The 13,021-nt window shown below is 45.7% G+C and overlaps 1 protein-coding gene across 1 annotated transcript in view; it reads right to left on the reverse strand.

The window, feature by feature from the left end:
• Positions 1-1,719: 1,719 nt before the first annotated feature.
• CALN1 (calneuron 1) overlaps positions 1,720-13,021 on the reverse strand; it is a 108,299-nt gene continuing 96,997 nt past the window's right edge. The window contains exons 4-6 of the mRNA XM_010585917.1: positions 8,070-8,223; positions 5,912-5,914; positions 1,720-1,847 (exon numbers count right to left, since the gene is read on the reverse strand). Coding sequence (XP_010584219.1) covers positions 1,720-1,847; positions 5,912-5,914; positions 8,070-8,223 — 285 coding nt within the window. The remainder of the gene's footprint in view (positions 1,848-5,911; positions 5,915-8,069; positions 8,224-13,021) is intronic.

Raw genomic sequence — 13,021 nt, forward strand, 5'->3', positions numbered from 1 at the left:
AGCTGATGGCTGCTGTGTAGCATGAGGGAAGCTCGTGGTTTGCAATCCCTTGGGGAGCCATCCTGCCCCCTCTTGTGACACAGGAAACAGTCATCTACATTTACAGGAGCAAGATCTCGCTGTTCCTTGGTGTTCCTGGAGCTCACCCAGCCAGCACCACAAAGCCAATGCAACTCCAACGCCCAGGTGCCTCCATGGACCTCCCTGGGAGTGCTCCCCATGCCAGCTCCGTGAGCTCTGGCTGGGAAACCTCTCCTATGAGGGCAAGGAAACCAGATCTTTCCTGGGGTCACATACAGGTGCACAGTTCATCTGAAGGTAAATGCAAGGATTAATGTCAAGTTTAAAAGGAAAAATGCTTTCCAATGTAATCCTGGCTCCAGACTCACCCAGTCCTTGTGCTTTCCATGGGATGTGTTGTGTCTCTAGACTGCATCACTCCATCTTCTCCTTGCTGCTCATTAAAGTCTCTTCCAGGAAAAATAACTAACACTTGCAGGATCTGAAAGTCTGACATGCTATGTAACATATGGCGGTAGGCTCTAGTTTGATTCCTTCTTCTCTTGCTGCAGTCTGCTTTTCACCTTGCCCTCTTTGGCGCCTGCCCATGGGACAGTGGTGGGACAGCTACTGGGATGAACTGGAGCAGCTGGCTGGTCAAAACCACACACTACCATGTAGGCGAAAATATAACTTCTCTCACGAGAAGGTGTCTGATGCGGAGGTTTCACTGCGAATTACAACCAGGGCATATGAAATGAAATAAATAAAAATTGCACAGGCAAGGAGAGGGTAGGAAAGCTCTTTCTGAGCTTTCCTCATGATTTTCATCTCAGATAAGGTTATTGAAGACTGATATAGAAGAAGGGCAAAACTGCTGGAAAGCAAATGTTGCTGAATATGCAGACAGGACCAAATAGAGGGAGTTTTAACTGGTGCTGGTGGTTGCAGAGTCGGTTGGAAGACTGTGCACAAATCTCAGAAATGCCCATGTGTGAGAATGGGTGGTGCTTCTCAAGCCCTGATTCACGGTTGGAAAAAAAATTGCAAATGGACTCATGCTACCCCACAGTCTTGTGTCAAAGGCGGCGTTTATGAACCAAAAATAGAAATTTTGTATGACGCTGGCAAATTCTCCTCTTTTTTACTCTGAAAATACTGTACAAGGATGCTCTAGCTCCCCTCTAATGCCGTAAACTCAAAGGCATGGTCATAAGGGAAAAACAAAGTGAAGCTGGAGTACATGAAATAAAACGAACAGAACTTGCTCGTGGCAATGCTACGATCAACTTCCTGGGAATGTGGGCCCAGCGGAGAGCTATGCAGAATAGTCAGTCGGCCCCTAGGTTAAAACACAGCCCTGCTGCAATAAGTCATGAGGCTGTGCCTCTTTAAAACTGCAAAACAGGCTGCTGGATGAAAGTTTCTTCCAAGTTACCATTGCTGTTTTGAAGCAATAATTCGGGACTCCTGTATATTTTTTTTTATTGCATTAGGAAACAAAACCTTTAAAGCATTAAGACAGCCCTTTTATGTCCCTGCCAAAAGGATGTAGTTGATTCACAAGACACATTACGCTGCTGGCCTCAGGCTCCTTGTCGAATGGTGCTTTATCTGCCTGCCTCTGTCTCTTTGCCGTGTGAGAGTCGGTTCGGGGGAAGCTCACCCGGTGGCATGCGCATGCATGGTCAGTTTGGTTCACAGTGTCATGGCGAGAGGCTACTCCATGCCGCTCCGCAGGATCTGGTTGGCTGCAATCAACATCACGCTTATAATAAAGGCCATGGCAAACGCACAGATAAGGCTCTTCCGTACGCAGGTCTGTCTGTTCTGCTTCTGGGCGTGCACTGCAGGGAAGACATGGGAAAGATGAGATGCTCAACCAAAGTAATGTTTTTGCTTTCCACCAGGATCAGCTGAGCTCAGAAATCCTCCTTTGCCTCTGATTATTAGCTTGGCTTAGCCCTCTAGTCCACCTCAGAGATCCACTGTGCCGGCCAAGTCTTACCTCTCCCTGCTGGGACATTTCCAAATAATCCACCTTACCTTTCATTGCTTCCAAACCAGCTTTCATCTTAGACCACCCTCTCATACTGCAGGAATTCCTTTCTCTCTCATCTTGGCTTTTAAACCCTTCAAATGCTTGTAGGTGTATTTTGGTTTATCTGTGCATTTCTTTTAAGCTCTTTATGAAGTTCTCCCTAAAGTTCTTTAATTGGAAATGTTGGTCTTTGGTGAATCCCATCGACTCATCCAGGTCAACTGGGAATGAGGAGAGATTCAAGATGTGCTCCCTGACCACAGTTAAAAAACCACTGTGATAGCTCCCATGATTATGCACAGTACGTTAGTCATTTTTCCAAACTGTCTTTAGGTTTTCTGTGCGTAAGAAAAATCAGACTTATTAAGAACCTTTCCAAATGAATGCTTGCAGAATAATCATCAAAAGTGGTGAGAGTAATTTTGCAGCAGTTAAAATGCAGACAGAGTTGGGATTTTTTCAGCATTTGACTTACTTAATTTTTTTTTTCTCCAAAGTTCATCAATGAGGATTCATGCTGTGACTTGCTAAAGCCAGTTAATGTCTCTCTCTCTTAGCCTCCCTAACTATGAATATCAGAAGGTATTGGGGTACTATGAAGATTAATCTGTTTGAAAAGACCTTGAAGGTCCCCCGAGATAATCACAGAAAGGCAGAAGATCCTCACACACAGGGTGGATAATTCTGCCCTGCCGCTATGGGCAGTAACACATAGTCTTGTTTTGGCCTGTGAAGGGATGTACCCATTGCCTTTTCCTCATGGATGGACTTCTGATGATGGGGGACTTTCAGCTGTTTGACAACAATCTCAGAATTACAATAAACCTAAAATGCAACCAGGAAAAGGCTCCAAGTGTCCATGTTTGGAAAAGTCAAGGAGAATGTTTTTAGAATATATAGAAAAAACCCCTTTTCTGATCCAGGCTTGAACCTCATTGCCCAGAGAGCGGGGAGCACTAGATGCTGCATTTTGAACACTTGTTTCATCCCCCCTCACCTCCTCTTAGGATTTAGCAGTGCCTGTGTCCTAATCCCAGCTCCCATGCGGTGCCCCAGCACCAGCTCAGCACCAGAGGCACAAGAAGCCCTTGTTAGGCAGCACTTTGAGTCAGACTGCCCATGGCAGGGAAATGCTGCACTACCAGTGCTCCAAGGGACTTGCTATATTCTGTGCAGATAATGAAATACGCCTCATGGCAGCTCTTCTAAATTACTTGCTTTTTTCTTGCGTTGCTCTACTCCTTGATTCCTTCGCTCACTTCTATAATGCACAGAATCAATACTGTGGTTCCTTGGTTTTGTGCTTGATGCCCTGGCACTTTGAAAAGCTTGTTAAATCACAGCTTTAGTTATTTCTTTCTTTAGTTTTCTATTATTTTTGTACTTTGAAAACACTCCCAGCCAGCAGACAAAACAGTGACACAAGCCATCACAGTCACCATTGCCGTTCAGTGTGGGGCTCTGGTGCTGATTACGGTGACTGGGAGCAGCAACTGAAGACTGGCCAAGGCTTTTTGTGATGGCAACTGTCCTATTCAAAGGAAAAGAGTAAAGCATGTTCAGTGTTTCTTGCAGAAGTGTTCCTGAATTGAACAATTTCTTCAGTCTGCTGTTATACCATCAAGTAAAAATAGAGCTTTAAGGCAGCAGGATCCAGGTAAGTAATTGTTATTGTTCTTTACCAACTGAAGGTACACCAAATAGCCAAATAACTCCAGAAGAAAGGGGAAAGATCTGTGCTGAAATGTCGAGGTGTTGCAGATCCAGGGAGAACCTCTTGCTGTTGGTTGGGGCTCAGCAGGAATTACTCCAGCAAGAAGACGAGTATTACAGTTCTTCTGCCCCCTTGCAATCCATAGGGAGACGAAGAAGCTGAAATTACTGACTTTCTTCACTGTGAACACAACTACATGCTGCCCTGTGAATTGCGCTCTTACATGCGAAGACCCATTTGCCCCCCCTGCTAACTGGTGAGTTTTCACCCTCAGTTCTCTCCTTTCTCCAAATTCATATAACCTCTGAGCATGTAATCTGTGCTTTTTCCTGCTGGTTTCCATAGCTGGCATTGTTGCAGGGCTGGATGCTCAATCTGTTTTGCATTTTGTTGCCAGCAGTTTTTAATACCCATGGGACATGCCAGGGTCCGGACGTGAGCTGGTTCCTTGAACATGGTCAGAGCCTGAAGCTCCTCTGGAGATGTCCTGGCCCCTTCTTAGGGGGGAGAGCAACTCACGGGCTATCCAACATAAATGAGATCTCAAGAAGAAAAGGCAAATTGAGGCTGGGTCATCCTTCATCTTCTCAACATGCAGAGGACAGGCTGGTGAGCAGGACTCACCATGGTGTCACTAGTGGCAGAGACAGAGCTACCACCACTATAAATTCTCCACCAGGACATGGGGTTAACGGGTCCAGCCCATTTCAGGGTGCGTTGGTCCACTGGCTGTAGCTGCTGGGCTGGTCACAACGCCCACAGTGTCTTCGAGATGGTCAGGGTAAGCACTGAGAGCCTTCCCGTCTGCAGAAAAAGGCTTGCAAACAGGAACAGCTACAGTGTATTTATAGTGGCTTCTGTCATAACCCTGCCAAAGGTGAGTGATATTTGCTTTCTCTGGTTGACTGGAGTTATTTTTGTTTTAAGAAGTCAGTTTTTCATTCGCAAGCCCTTAGCTGAGGAGTGAATGCTCCTAGTGCTTTTCTGGGGGGAACAGGGAGGGTTGCTGTGGCAGCTCTTGTACTTCCAGTTAATTTGAGTGTCAGGGTTGAGGGTGAAATACTCGTGGCAGACAGCACAGGTCACCATAAGCAGCTGGCACTCTTGTTTGCCACGAGCTTAATGTCCTGAGTGTTTGGATAAAGGGAACTGCCAGACAAATGATTTTTGTACTATAAATTTTTGGTAGTACAATGTCACTACAAACAGTTGTCCTTTTCTTGTGTCTCTTCTCATAAAAACATACACTCTTCTTGGTTCTCAACTTCCTTCTCCTGCCCTCAGCATTAATAAAAATTGAGAGAAAGGCTGAAGACATAACTGTGCCTCCCTTCTGGTTGTATTCTTTATCAGCAGAGCTGGTGTGGGCTGCTTGTACAGAGGAGTTGGGCATTTTCATTGCTTTGCTCTTCATCAAGAAGGCGGCAAATGAAAACCCCTAGAAATGCGTAGGAGGGAAAGTTGTAATGTAAGCCTAGATCTGACATCTTGCAAATGACTCTAATGTTCAGAGTGAACGGAACAAAATCCTGGCCTTGTCCCTGACCATAATATGAATATTGTATTTGGGTTAAAGCATGTGTGTGGTTCTGTGTGTGTATATGAGTGTGGGAGAGAGAGATAAAGTATATCATCCATGTTGATATAGGAAGAATATTACACAGTTGTAAAGACCTTATTATGACAAGAAGCCAAGATGGCAAAATTGTGAGAATGACAGAAATTTGCACATATTTGTACCAATGACGATGTTACCTGTACAATGCTGCTTAGCACCTGGTGGGGCTGAGCCAGCTAACCCCAGGTGTGGAGAAGGGGGGCATGTGTCTGTCCACAGGATGAAGGGGTTTGGGGCTTCTTTTTGATGGCAGGAACATATCCAGAGGTGACAGTGAATGGAAATTCCCTATTTCAGCAAGGTACTACTGAAAGTATGGGCTATGTCTCTTCCCTTAGGAGCCATTTCCAAATCTCAGTGAAAACCATCAGGGCTCATCTTGGCTTCATTCCTACCCATAATTAAAGGAACTTCAATGGGGTGGATGAAATGTACATTAAATATAGATGTGAGCATCTAAGCTAGTCCCTTTAGGCTACCTTTACAGTTGAAAGAAATAGGTGCTTTTTAAGGTGAAATTCATCTCATCCCAAGGTACCACCTAACATAAGCTCGAGGAATTATACCCAAAAAGTATCTCCTTCACTCTACTAATTAAGGAGTAAAGGGTGACTGACTTACACGGAGGTGCTTCTGTACAGCCGTTTAAAGCTAGACTGAGATGCTGTCCAACCTTTATGACAGCTCTCCCTTAGTGCCATTGATCCATGCCATGAGGCCCTATAATTTATGCTTTTGAGGCCTGTAGGGATCTTAGTGCTTGGGAAATGGGAACGCCAAGGGCACAAGTGGGGCATTCAGGTAATGGCATGACCAACCTGGAGAGCTGCAGGGATGCAACGTGCTCCCAGCTTGCCTTTCCTGGGAGCAATGCTCATGTCAGAGCTCCCATGGACCAGAACTGTCCCCTTCTTCTGGGACCTGAAGCAAAACTTTGCATTTTTGTTGACAGTGTTCAGTTGATCTTTATTCTCTGGTGGATTTGTGCGTGTGTGTGTGTATTTCTAACAACATCTAAAAAAGGGTCTGTTTTGCTTCTAGGTTCTGCCTAGCACCAGCAATGCCAACATCCCACGAGAAAAGCTGTTCTTGCTGTACTTTTGGAAGCTGGGACTTCCAAAATGAGATGCTGAGCATTTAGGTTTTCGGACCCATTTTTTTTTTGCGACTGGGATAGTTCACCCAAGTACTGAAGCTGAAAGAAGCCTGCATGGCTCTCGCTGTGGTGACAGCTGGCGCATGTCTCCACTGAATCAGCAGGTCAGTGGGGACTAACAACTCCATTCATGTAAGTAAGCATCTCTTCCTCCTTGCTGCTCTCCAGGAGGAACAAAAAAATGTTGCTTGGCTTGATTCGAAGAGTGTTGCTTCTTGCCTCCCTCCTGCAGGCTTTTTAAAATTCAGCTGTGCTCGTCTACATCTTTTCTGCAGTATTTAGCAGAGGGTGAGTGTGCTGGATATAGCTGCTGAATCCCATTAATTAGCCAGGTTGAGAATTGCACTAATATGTTTATCCTTTGCTTTGTTTTAAAGACGCTTCAGTGTCTCTGCCTGGTGCCCTTTCAGAGGCTATTATTTGACCCCTCAGATTATCAGAATTTCCCCCCAAATGGCCTATATAAAGTGGCATTGCTGTGGGGGGGAAAGCACACTAGCTGTCCCAGGGTGACGTGCACAAACCCTGAGATTCTCTGTAGGTATCTCCCTGGACTTTTCTACACTTGAGATGATTTGTATCTGTTTAGATGTTCCAACAAGCAATACTTCGGAGCAGCACAAGTTCCTCTGGCCAAGAAAATCCTTGTCCCAAGGTGGCTTAAAATGGGGAATGTTCTTGCCAGCGTTAGCTCCATTCAAAGTGCAAAATCCACTGTAAAAGTTGAGGCTGTCTCTGATCCCGGTTTCTGATCGCTTAGTGATCTTGTGGCACTGCTGAGAGGACGCTGTGTTAAGCAACAGCTGCCGAAGCAAAGGCTTCTCTTTCTCTAGCTACCTCTGAAGATTGCTTAGACCTCGATCTTGCAGACACTCTCACATGTGTTGAGACGAGCTGTCCTGGAGCGTACCTGTGTGACATATTGCAGGTCCACACCAGTGGTCCCGACAGTGCTGACCAAGAGGTGTGCAGGGCAGCAGGGTGCAGATGCACTGTCTCTGCTGGTGTTACAATGCAGGGAGAGGACTCTCCCCAGCAACAGCCGGGAGAGAGCTGTTTCTTGGGAGCCCGGGAGCCCAGAACCCCAGGAAGACATTTTCTGCTTATGGAAAGACAACAGAAAACTGGTGGAGCCTAACACAGCTTGCTAGGGCAGGACCCACTGCCAGTAAAGTCTTTCCATGGTAGGCTGAGAGAGATATGTGTATTTCTGTAGGGAAATTCAATCTCTTAGACACTCACCTCAGCATGGGCTGCACATCTCTCTGCCTGAATCCCATCAGAGGAAGGAGGGCCATAAGGCAAAGCACCCACTAGTTCATCCTCCTGCCTGAAACAGGATCAGCTTTACTTAGACCACATGGAAGAAGGCTAACAGCAGCTCTTGAGCTCTCTAAGTGTGTCATTGCTACATACTCTAAAAAAGCTCCATGCTAACTCCATGCACTCTTGCCCATTGCATGTCACGGATCAGAGTAAGTTTTACAGATGAAGCAGAAAGAGAATAATTGTACAGAAACACAGAAACTTTATCTCTCACCTTCAAACTCTGTTTGGCAGTTGCCAGAGTTTTCATTTAAACTCTCCTCTTCATTGATAATGATGTTCTCGATGTCCTTCATTGTTAAGTGGTCCCGGAAGGCATGGTAGAGGATGTGTTTCAGCTCTTCCAGTGTTATCCTCTGCATGTCAAACTGTGGGAAGAGGACCGAGTTAAATTCAGCCACCGGTAACAGGCGTGGTACTCAGAGGAAGAGAGGCATGTGGGTATGTCGCAGTTCCCTACTCCTGTTTTTTTCAACCTCATTTCAACACCTCAATATAACTTTGCAAATTTTGCTCTTTTGGGTTCATTTAACACTAACAGTGTGAATGTTGCAAATGGATGTTGCTAGAGCTCTTGCCAGCTTGCTTAATGCTGGTAGAGCAGTAGAGAAACACAGCCCTATGCCAGGGATGATCTTCCAGCCTGGAGTTGCAGCAATCCGGTGTCAGTCCTGGCCATCCCAACAGAGATAAAATGCTGAGAGATTCCTTTGGTAGCTCCTACACCTTGCCATGAGCCACAACCTTGTCTCTGCCCCTTTTTTTCCTTCTAACTCTCCAGTTGTACTTGCGTGGTGAGCACAAGCAGAGAACATTTCCCTCTTAGCTGACTTCTGCTGTAGATCCAGTAGGTAAATGTTGTTCTTACACACACCAGATATTAAAACCAGATCATTCCTGCAGAATATGTAGAAATGAACATTTTGCAGCAGAGGAACTTTGCATACGTGTAATGTTTGTGGTATTAATATCTGCTAATGGTACAGAAGAGAGGGCATTCACACTGGCTGACTTGCAGTGCCAGGTGAGGAGACGAGTCCCTCTGAGCCACCGGTGCAGTCAGTAAAGAAGGATGGAAATGCTGTGAGTCAGCCCGAGTCTCCCCCTGTGCTGCAGAGGATCATCCTCTGACCAGCATCTTGAACTCTCAGGCCTTATAGCCCAAAACACAGGCATGGTTACAGCAAACAGTGAGCACCAGGACTTGTACACCCTCTTCTAAACTACCTACCTTCGAGAAACCTCAGAAGGGCCAAACCCCTCTGGCTTAACACTGCAGTGGAGGAAAAGCAATGCAAACTTGTGCCCGCTTCTGCAACTGAGAGTGTGGCGATAGCGTGTGATCAGATTGCATAGCTGGCATTTCGGAAACATTGCAGCAAGAAATTCCCGCTCCTTTGCCCCCAGCCTGATAAGGACAGGACAAACCTTATCAGTTCTGAGCTGCTTGGTGCGTTATCTAAGGTTGTCTTCCCCGACCACTGCTGCACACCTCATTGCACAGATGCAAAATAATTAATCCTCAAAGTGGTTAACTAGGAAAAATAAGTGCCTTTTGATTAAATCTGGACCCTGAAAGATTTATGAGTATTTGTGTGTATAGGCAGATTTGCACACATTCATATATATTTATCCATCTATCCTTAGAAGCACTGATTTCTACAATTCTATTTACTTGTTTATTTCCTGCAACAATCAAACACCTGGTGCAGAAAATCTGCAGAAAAGTGGAGAGCAGGGGAAAAGCCAAAGAGCCTGGTTTTGCCCCAGATGAGTTCTCTGCAAAGCAAGTGTGGTGGGTTTGGTGTTTTTGCTGCTGTCCTTGCTCCTCAGGGATTCAGCGTTCACACTGCCCAGCTAAAAATAGCGAGCGCACTATTGTCACCAGTGGCTCCTTGTTGCACAGTTCAAAGCTGTATTGCAAATCCCCCTGGTATTTAGTCACAAATTTCCAGCCTGCTTTGATGTACATGAAGAAATCTCACCACCTGTATTCTGCTTTCTTTAACGTTAAAAAGAGCAAGTAAAATTGAGCAGCTGTGTACTTCACAATGAGCGTGATTACAAAAAGCGTTTTTCTTGGCAACTAGAGGTGTGGAAATGGGGGTTAATTCATATGGTTGCCTTACAGTGGTGTCGGGAGGTGTCATTAGTGGAGACTTGCAGAGTGCCTTGAGGCTGCCCGGGGTTTGCAGCTCTCCCGGTCGGCTTCCTGCAGTGCTGATTGCACACCAGCGCCATGGAGGTAGAAGCAATGATTTCTCACCTACCACCCAATCCTGTATTCCTCTAGGGTCTTTGCCTTGGGGAAACTCAAACCTCAACTTGAGCCCCAGCATCTTCCTGAGTCCACCCATATGCTAAATCCATAATTTCATCCTAGTGGTCACTTCATATCAACAGGAGCAGCCTGTCTGCATGTGGTTACCCCATCCCATCTCATCAGGGTGTGATGTTCAACCTGTGTTGGAGTTTTCTTTCTGTTCTTGGCTCAGGGACAGTTCTCTGAGGCCAATACAAATTTTTTTTTTGCTGTAGTTTATGGGTTTGGTTTTTTCCCCCTTCAGGGAACAGTCTTTCTAGAAGCTGTCCAAAACCTGTGTTCACCCATCACCAGATGGATGCTCACCCCTGTGAGTGCTTCACAACCCAGATCAGTGTCTCTGAGACCTGCTCTTTATTTGCATCCTTTTTTGAGGATATCTGCAAGGATGTGTGAGCCTCCATAAGACTTATTTACTGGAAGTGCTCACAGACTTTACATGGGCAGGGTAGCTGAGGATGAGGGACCTCCAATATGGTGCCTGCATCCTGTTCTTGTGAGAGTAACAGACAACTGACTGCTTCGGGATCTACCTCACTGTGTTGGAAGAACAACAGCTCCAGATCAGCCCTCTGCTCCTTCATGTCTGCTTCCAGAACTACAGGTGTGAAAACTCACCTTGGGACACACGTTGCCTATGTTGACACATGCTGCTCCTTTCCTCTCACTCTTAGGCGGCTTTGCTGGTCTCCCGCTATACCAGCATTGCCACTAACAAGCTTTTGCAGAGTCTACTGTGATGCTACCTGTTGCTTTCCTTCAAGCTACCTGGGTTACAAACACAACCATGGTTATCGTCTAATTCTAACAACGTGGAAACAGTAATGACTTGTGGAGTTTGGGGTGTTCTTGTACCAGTTAATCTATCTAGTGGGAGATAATTGTTCTCTTGACAAACATGCATCTGTTGTTACATCTCCAGCTTTTGCTTTTAAGCTTTATGCTAATATAGGGAAAAAATATTTTTTTATTTTTCCATCGTCATTTTGCCTTTTAGGAAGAGGAACCATCTCAGATGGGGTTCAAAATCACCCTTGTTGGCTCATGTACTGAGTGTTTGGCCTGTTGGCAAGCCTTTGTTGGCCATTGCTCCTGCTTTGCTCTATGCTCCAGTACTTTCATGCAGGAGGCATGTCCTCTGTTAGACATATATCAGCACAGGAGTTTGTCCAGAATGGGCTCAAGCTTGGTACAGCCAGAGACAAGACTTTGCATTGGGCTTGGGCTCCCAGGTAATTTCTTCTATTATCATTGCTCTCCAATCTGGCAGTTTCCCTGATTCACTTTTCAATTACTCTGGCTTTTTATTGTTGTAATGACAGTAACCAGGGAGCAACTCTTAACTTTTATTGGCTCCACTTAGAGAAAAACTGTGACTATTGCAAGCTGAAAACTTTCTATAGGATTTATAATTAGAAGAAATCAATGATGTTGCTTCTGAACCGGTGCTCTTGGAATACACTGTAAGCAGTGATATAGAAACAAACTGTGCCCAATGCTGAGGCTTAAATGCCCCAAGTGATGCAGTGAGTGCCCTGAATGAAAACCTGTACTTGTACAGGTATGTCTGGCTTCTTGGAGAGCACCAGGAATTGTCCACTGCAGTTTCTGATGGACCTCAGTAACTGTCCCCAAGAGAAACATTTCCTGGAGTTGAGGATGTTGTCCCAGGAGACATCTGGAAGGGAAAGTGGACCTGATCCAATCCAGCCTGTAGCTTCCTGACTTCTCCTTGATTTAAATTTCCTGCTGGGAATGAAAGCAGAGTCCCTACCAGTTCCTTCAGTCTCCCTACCCCAATTTCCCAAATTTGCAGCTGATTGACAGCTGCCATGCCTGCAGAGCACTAGTTTCACTCCTGGCATATTTTTCAGATACTTCTGTGTCCTACCTGGTATGCTTTCCTTCTGCTCTATGCAGGGAAATGACCCTATGGGAAGAGCCTGCTGCTTTGAAGAGTTAAATACTGAAATATAACTTATGATAATTTCCTTTAATATCAGCTCTGCTTTTAAAAAAAGTGGGAGGGTCTTCTCTTGAATCCTAAGTTGGCCTCACTGCCATGCAGATGGGATGATGCCAGGCTGGGATCCTGCAGCAATGTTAGCAGGGCTACTCTGGTGACCTGCAAGATCTTTTGAAGCCACATCAATAAAAATCCTCTTCTCAACAAGAGGCGGGACTGGCTTCTCTGGCAGTGATGGTTTTAGCTAGAAGAGCACTTGGATACTTATATTTCCAGAGTCTACTGGGCACAGGTTTCCCATGTAAGCCATCTAAAAAGGTCATCTTGGGCGGTTGAGTGCTCCAAGTGGAGACTGAGACAGCAGCAGAGCAGCAATCTTTTGCCTGGTGCTTTTGAAAACTGGGTCTGCAAAACCAAAAGCTTCATAGAATCATTTAGGTTGGAATAGACCCTTGTCGTGGTTTAACCCCAGCCAGCAACTAAACACCACACAGCCACTCACCCACTTCCCCCCCATCCAGTGGGATGGGGGAGAAAATCAGGAAAAGAAGCAAAACCCGTGGGTTGAGATAAAAACGGTTTAATAGAACAGAAAAGAATAAACTAATAATGATAACACTAATAAAATGACAACAGCAATAATGAAAGGATTGGAATGTACAAATGATGTGCAGGCCAATTGCTCACCACCCGCCGACCGACACCCAGCTAGTCCGAGCGGCGATTCTCTGCCCCCACTCCCCAGTTCCTAAACTAGATGGGACGTCCCATGGTATGGAATACACCGTTGGCCCGTTCAGGTCAGGTGCCCTGGCTGTGTCCTGTGCCAACTTCTTGTGCCCCTCCAGCTTTCTCGCTGGCTGGGCATGAGAAGCTG

This window comes from Haliaeetus leucocephalus, unplaced genomic scaffold (assembly GCF_000737465.1).
Source record: "Haliaeetus leucocephalus isolate CR32 unplaced genomic scaffold, Haliaeetus_leucocephalus-4.0 Scaffold136, whole genome shotgun sequence".
Taxonomy (NCBI): domain Eukaryota; kingdom Metazoa; phylum Chordata; class Aves; order Accipitriformes; family Accipitridae; genus Haliaeetus; species Haliaeetus leucocephalus.